This window comes from Rhincodon typus, unplaced genomic scaffold (genome assembly GCF_021869965.1).
Source record: "Rhincodon typus isolate 14 unplaced genomic scaffold, sRhiTyp1.1 hic_rhity00000705, whole genome shotgun sequence".
In the NCBI taxonomy this organism is placed as follows: domain Eukaryota; kingdom Metazoa; phylum Chordata; class Chondrichthyes; order Orectolobiformes; family Rhincodontidae; genus Rhincodon; species Rhincodon typus.
The window spans coordinates 3,000-10,968 of NW_025966343.1; the positions used below are offsets into that span (position 1 = coordinate 3,000).

The window sequence follows — 7,969 nt, forward strand, 5'->3', positions numbered from 1 at the left end:
GTTGTGGTTGTGGGTTTGTTTTCCGGGGGTGGGGAGGGGGGGAGGTGGTTTGTATGAGGCGAGTTACTTCACAGAATTTCTGACCTCTGAGCTGTTCTTTTACAGTTTATATTTGGCTAGTCCCATTCAGTTTCTGGTCAATGCTAACCCAAGATGTTGATCTTGAGTGATGGTCATGTCATGGAATGTCAAGGGGAGATGGTTAGATTCTTCCTTTTTGCAATTACCTGGCACCCTGTGAGACACAGACGGCAATTGCCACTTTCACCTTAAGCTGATTGTGTATTGGAACTGCTTCATTCTTACAGGCATCACGAATGGTGCTGAACTTTGTGCAACCATCCCATGCCGGAGCTTGAGGTGGGGAGCAGTCACTGATGACCGACTTCTCAAAGGCTCACCGTCAGTCATCATCTCCATCGGTTTAGGGTCATAGGAATAGATGGCGGCCACATGACATCTTCAGCCTATTCTACCATTCAATTAGATGATGGATTATCATAACCTTGCCTCAGTTCTGTAATCATTAATATCCTTTCCTAAATGAACACTAGTGTTTTTAAACTTACCCAAACACAGCTGCTTTTTGAGGTTAGAGTTCCAGGTTTAACTTTATCTACAGCTTCTCAAGCCTGGTCTGCTCAGCAATAAAATCTTGGCTGAACATCTAAATCAACCTCTCTTTCCTGCTCTAGCCTCAGTCCTTGAATCCCTTTGTTCCAAAGCTCTAGCAATCGCCGTCCTCAACGATGGAGCAAGCGCAGCACTTTGGAGAGACAGCTTCAATGATTCACAATCTGAATGAAGATCAATGCTAAATGGCCAGCCCCTTATGAGCTCTGGTTCTACAGACTCCACCTCTTGGCAACTTACTGGTTAAGTCCTTTCAGAGTTTTAAGCATTTCACTAAGATTGGTTCTTTTTCTTCTAAATTCTGGAGAATAGTGTCGTTCCACCAAGCCTGTCCTCAGAGAACAACACTTTCAGCCCAGGCATCACTCGAGTGAACATTTTACTGTACCCTGTAACACAATATCTTCTCTTGGGCATGAAGAACGAAACTGCAAAGTATTTTAAGCGTGGCCACAATTGAAGATTTCCTTACTCCTGCCCTCCAACTCAAGGCCAATATTTGCCTTCACAGAGTCATACAGCATGGAAACAGACCCTTTGGTCCAACCAGTCCACGCTGAACACAATCCCAAACTAAACTAGCAACCCCCCCCACCACCCACTCCTGGCCCATATCCCTCCAAGCCTTTCCTATTCATGCATCTATCCAAATGTCTTTTAAAACGTTGTAACTGTACCTGCACCCACCACTTCATCTGGAAGTTCATTCCACACATGAACCACCCTGTGTAAAATATTTTCCCCTAATGTCTTTTTTAAAATCTCTCTCCTCTCACCTTAAAAAATGTGCCCCCTAGTCTTGAAATCCCCCATCCTAGAGAAAAGACAACTACCATTAACTCGATCTATACCTCTCATTATTTTATAAACTTTATCACGTTGCTGCTCAACCTCCAACACGCCAGTGAAAAAAGTCCCAGCCTATCGAGCCTTTCTTTGTAACTCTAACCTTCCATACTCGGCAATATCCTGGTAAATCTCTTCTGAACCCTCTCCAACTTAATAATATCCTTCCTATAACTGGGTGACCAGAACTGGACACGGTACTCCTATTCATATCCTTTACATTGCATGTTAACTATTTTATGTAGGTTGCCTGAGCCCTCAATGCTTACGTTTCATAGCTACTCACTACGAAGATAATTATTTTCCTACCACAGTGAATTGCCTCACTTTTCCAACATTATATTCCATCAGTCACCACCCTGCTTACTCGGAACCTATTTCTTTGTGACTTACTTCCTCACTTGGCTTTTTTATTAACAAATCTGAATACAAACCACCTGGTCTCATTTAAAGACACTGATATACGATAGTAAATAACTAGGGCCCCAGCACTTTCTTTGTCACAGAAAACACAAAATGCTATAAAACTTCAGCAGGTTTGGCAGCATCTGTGGAGAGAGAAATGGAATTAATGTTCAGTTCTGTATGCCTCTTCTTCAGAACTAAGAGATGCTGGGTTTTGTGTGTTGTTTAGAAAGGAGGACAGGGAGCAGAAAAGGAAAATGGAGTGCTGATGGCACTCGTGGAAAGACTTAGATGTAAAATAGGTGTAATGATGAACAGGAGAAAACAATCTGCTCTGAGAGACAACAAACCACAGCAGCGGCAGGTGAGGGGGAGAATATGTAATCAAAATGAAGGACAGGGGTCATGCTCTGAAATTGTTGAAATCAGTGGCTTGTCCTAGAGGCTGAAAGTACCAAAGCATAAAGTGAGGTGCTGTTCCTCCAGCCTGCATTGAGCGTAATTAGAACACTGTAGCAGGCTGAGCCTGGAAATGTTAGCATGACAGCATGATATGTTGAAACCGCAGCTACTGGAAGGTTGCGGTCATTCTTATGGACAGAGCACGGATGCGTTGCAAAGTGGTTTCCCAATCTGCACTTGGTCTTGCCAATGTAAAGATGACTACATCATGAGCAGTAAATACAGCAGTCATACCAAAAGGTGTACAGCTAAAACACTGCTTCACCTGGAAGATGTACTGGGGAGGCCTTGGACAGCGGAGGGAGGTGGTAAAAAGGGCACGGTAACTCCTCCTTCCATTATATGGGCAGCTGGCAATGGTTGATGATTTGGAAAGGGGGGGGGTGGCGGGGAGAAGAGATAAATAGAGACAAGAGCGTGGAGTGTGTGAAAACATGTTAAGAGCGATGGAGGAGTGGACCACGGCATTGCAGAGGGAGCATGCCCTGTGGAACACGAACATTAGAGGGAAGGGGAAGATGTGTTTTCTGGTGGTATCCTGCTGGAAGTGGCAGAACATCTTACATCCAGCCCCCATCCAGAAAATGAGCAGATTAGTGCGTTCATCTGTCCTCAACCTGCACTCATGTATTACTCCCAAAGCCATGAACCCTCACTTTTTGCAACAATTTATTGTATCTCATCAAATACATTCTGAAAAACTAAATACATTTAATCTCCTTGCTTGCCCCTATCTACGCTACACCCTCAAAAAGTTCAGATGTATCAAACTTAAATTCCCTTTCATTAAAGTGATATCAGCCTAGCATTCTGATATGCACAAAGTTGTATTACCAAATGCTATTAGAATCCAGTTGTTTCCCAAATACTAATTTCAGGCTAACCTGGCCTATCATTTCAGTTTCCTCCGTCCCTCCTTTATTAATCAGTTAGTTTACTTTTGTTACTTTTCAATGTACTGAACTGTTCCAGAATCAAGAGAATTATGAAAAAGCCAGCATAGCTGCGATCACTCCAACTACTTCCCAAAAATCTTAGGATGTAGGCCACGTCCGGGGGTTTGATCATTAGTCCCATTAGATGTTCCAGTACTTTTTCTATTCTAATATTAACATCCTTAAACTCCCCATTCTCATTAGATGTTTAGTTCCCAATGCACTGACGTGATTTGAAAAACACTATCAAACAAAACATTTGATCAGCATTTCTGCCATTTTCTTATTCCTATCATTTTTTTTCCTGCTTCTATCCTTTACAGAATCTACACTTTTACCAATTTCTTCCTTTTGAAAATAGAAGCTTTTATAATTTGTTTTCATATACCTTATTGGTTTACTCATTCTCTTTACCCCTCCACATCACTTTTCTGACTAACATTTATGGATTTTCAAAACTTTCCCAATCCTTCTCATAGGACATTTTTGGGCAACACATTAAGCTTCTTCTATTCTGATACTGCCGTCAATTTCCATGCGTTTAAGACCAAATCAGATATTCTAATGTTGAAATCTATCCTTCCAGTTAATCAAATAATAAAACTTGAATTTGCAGTAACTTAATTACCTGCAACTAGAACTAATATCTATGTCATCAGCACAAAATTCAAATCAAAACAACATTATCTATGAATTCTGAATTCAAATTGTATCAAATTTTATTTATCTGTATTAACAAAGTTATTGTAGAGATTGGCATAAAGAGAAAGCGTGTTTTTATTTGACTGGGGAGAGGCAGGGAGGATAAGCCCACTCTTTGGAACAAGGTATATAAAGGAATTACAGATTTTTAAAATTGGCTTTCATTGCAAGTATTTTAGAAAGACAGACTTAACTACACAGTCAGAGCATGACACATTTGTACTCACTTTTGATCCCTTTCCTGATTGTTGACTGAACATATCTCAGTCCAGAGACTATTTCTTTATTAACCTGGAGAAAGAGAGAGAGTCAATAAACACATGGCCTTTCAGCTATTGATACAATGGATGTTAAGCCTTGTCATGAGTTAATTTGTCAGGAGTCAATTTGTCAGGAGTCTGATATAAAACACATGCTCATTCCTAACAAACAGATATTGTACATTTCATTATTCACTGTCTTGAAGGTCTGTAGTTAGCTGTGCAAACACACATTCGGGTGTAAGAACGGACACACAAAGCTTCTTTTAATTCTGTAATGGGGCATGGGCAACACTGGCCAGGCCCAATTGATCAGGGGGCAATTAAGAGTCAATCACATTGCTGTGTACCCGGAAATACACGTAGATCAGACCAGGTAAGAACAGCACTTTCCTTCCCCAAATCCATAATGGTTTCATGGTCATCGTTAGACTCAATTCCAGATTTTTATTGAATTCAAATTTCACCATCTACCATAGTGAGATTCGAACTGCCACCTCCAGAACATTACCAGAGTCTCTGATTTAATAATCTAGCAATAATCTCACTAGGGCATCACCTCCCCATGAACTAAACTGTATATAGCACAGATGCAATAGGTAAAGTGATGGATTTCAAAGCAGAAATCATCTCCCCTCCTCTCAACATGCAATTGGAGACTACAGCTGCAGTACAATGGCACTCAAAATTGGTGCTTTCTCAGATGGACTTCAACATAAAGCAGCAACTTGTATTGATAGAATCTTTTCATGTAATAAAGTGCCAAAAATATTTCACAGGACCATTAACAAAATTTGATAGCCACACAAGGCAGTAATTGGAAGATAAGTTTTAAACAGTATCTTGAACAGGAGAAACCAAGTGAGGGAACTCTAGAGCTTAGGGCCCGGATAGCTCAAGGCACAACCACCACTGCGAACCAATAACAAATCAGGATGCTCAAACAGCCAGAATCGGAAGAGCAAAGGATACTCATGCTGCTGGGATTAGATTATACATAAAGGGTCTAGAAAGAAATTTAAACCCTTGTCAAAATCATCAAACTGAGGAGTCACCAGAGTGGGAGCCAATTTAAGTCTGAGCGCATAGAGACAATGGGTGAAAAGGTGAGATGATGCAGGCAAAGTTTTGACTATGCTCACAGAGTGTAAGATGCGAAGACAACCACGACAGCATTCCAACAGTCTGCACTCACGGGCTGGGACTTGTGTCCCTAACTGTTATACATGTTACCCAGTACTGCCTGTTGGATGTCAGCCAAGGGCATGCTCAAGTTCAACAGTGAGCCTACCATTAGTCAAAATGCCTGCTAGGGCTAAGTATTAAAATTGTGAAGCATTTTGCTGTCCCAGTCATAGCGGAGGGAAGGGTCGGGGTACCAAGACCAGCAGGTCATAAAATAACTTCCATGCCTGCGGTTAACTAGATGATTTATTTATAAAAGCTTCCTATTTTTCTAAATTTTACTGCCAAATTTCCCAGCATATTTTTGTCATACAGAAAAGAAACATTAACAGAAACAGGTCTTAAAAATAGACCCAAGGAGCCATAATTCTGAATTCTAAAATTCTTTAGAATAATGTGGAGGCAGCTCCACAAACATAACGGCTGACAAAATGTGCAAATATGCTCTCCTTAAACCAAAAGAACTCTACCCCAGACTTCAGGTTGCTAACGGCATTCCTGATATTGTGCTAAATACATAAGGGCTGCAAGGGTGTGATGTTGGAGGCTATACCAGGTAAGCAACTGCCTGAATTCAGAGTTAGGTAAACACGAAAATGAAGTACCCAAGTGATCTCAATACATGATTACAAGTATAGAAACAAACCTTAAAGTTGATTTTTATCTTGTATTCAACTCCCTCTTTCAGCACAAAAGAATTACTTTTTAATTTTTCAACGTCACCTGAAAATGAAAACATTTAGTTACACATAAATCAAAAAATTAAGAAATTTGAGCAGTGTCAACAGGCGCATATATTAAATTACATAGTTTGTGAAAAATCCAAGGCCCCTTTAGAGAAAACGTGTCGGAAACTAAGCAGGACTTAGACAAGTGGTTAAAGAGAAAGTTTTACAAAGTAGAAAATTATGTGCCCTGCCAGAGCACATTAGGGAGTTTCCCAAACAGAACACGCTGACTGAAGACTAGGTCAATGAGTAGAGGCGAGGAAGACAAGGAATCAGTATACATAGACGGCAGTGCGTCTAAAACAGAATTGATCGTTGCACAAATATAGACAGCGATATAGTCAAGAAAATGGGTTTTGAATATAAGGGGAATTAGCACTGGCAATATGACAGAGGTGAGGCAGCTTGGCTTGGTGAGTTGCCTTTGAAATTCAGCAAACACTGGTCTATGTACAAAACAACTATACTCTTAAACATCTAGTATGTTATGATATCGCAAACTCTTTTTGACAATCCAATTCATATGAAAGGTTGAAGAGGGATATAGGCCAAATTAAGGAGCTGGTCGTTGACTTCAGAAAGCAGAGTGGAAGGCAGACCTCTGCTGTATCATTGGTGCTGAGGTGGAGATGGTTGCGAGCTTCATGTTCCTAGGAGTAAATATCACCAAATCTGTCCTGGCCCATCCATGTCATCGCTATGGTCAAGAAAGTGCAACAACGCCTCTGCTTCCTCAGAAGGCTAAGGAAATTCAGCATGTCCACAACAACTCATCAATTTTTATAGATGCACCATAGAAAACATCCTATCCGGATGCATCACAGCTTGGTTTGGCAACTGCTCTGCCCAAGACCGCAAGAAATTAGAGAGTTGTGAACACAGCCCAGTCCATCACACAAACCAGCCTGGCATCCAATGACTCCATACTTTCCACTGCCTCGGGAAAGAAACCAACATCAACGACCTCTCCCAGTACAGTATTACTCTCTTCCGGCCTTTCATACTCCAAGTTTGAAAACACATACCAAACAGATTCAAGAACAGCTTCTTCCCTGCTGTTATGACTTTTGAATGGTCCTCTCATTAGGGTTGATCTTTCCCTGCACTTTCTCTGTAGCTGTAACATTATATTCTGCATTCTATTACCCTGATGTACTTATGTAAGGTATGATTTGCCTGAATAGCATGCCAAACAATACTTTTCACTGTATCTCAGTACATACGAATAATAAATTAAATAAAAACCCAGGAAGATGGGACCACTTCAGTTTAGGAAACCTGGTTGGCATAGATGCGTTGGGCCGAAGGGCTTGTTTCCATGCTGTATGACTAACTATTGAATGATTGCAATGAAGCATAGCTTATTGAACTGTTCTACAATCCTTCACGGAATAAAGGGACATGGTTCGAACATTTAACAGCTCTTCCCTTTCAGCTTCAGAACAAACATATGATGCTAATTTAAATTAGATATAGCTTGAAGTAGTCTCAGGTAACCTTCTGTCTTGAATATCCATTAGTGATTTGAATTCAGACATTTAAATTTAAAGGTTTTATTGAATTCGATGAGGTAATCCAGGAATACAAAATAAATTAGACCAAATGTTAATAAAATAAAAAAGGTTTAGTATGAACAAGTATAAAATGTGCTATTTGAAGGACAAAGTGTTTATTAAGTTTTCAAATAGATATTCAAAAAAATCAAGGGGTTTAATGAGATTATTATAGTCAACATGTCCAATCATTGGCAAGCTGTAAATGAAGCTAACAGAATGGATAATATGGGGAAATTCAGTACCTCTAGCATGATCTG

At 40.3% G+C, this 7,969-nt stretch overlaps 1 protein-coding gene across 1 annotated transcript in view; it reads right to left on the reverse strand.

The window, feature by feature from the left end:
* arhgdia (Rho GDP dissociation inhibitor (GDI) alpha) overlaps nt 1–7,969 on the reverse strand; it is a 26,468-nt gene that overhangs the window by 2,614 nt on the left and 15,885 nt on the right. The window contains exons 4-5 of the mRNA XM_048621484.1: nt 6,075–6,151; nt 4,211–4,274 (exon numbers count right to left, since the gene is read on the reverse strand). Of these exons, the coding sequence (XP_048477441.1) occupies nt 4,211–4,274; nt 6,075–6,151 (141 nt within the window). The remainder of the gene's footprint in view (nt 1–4,210; nt 4,275–6,074; nt 6,152–7,969) is intronic.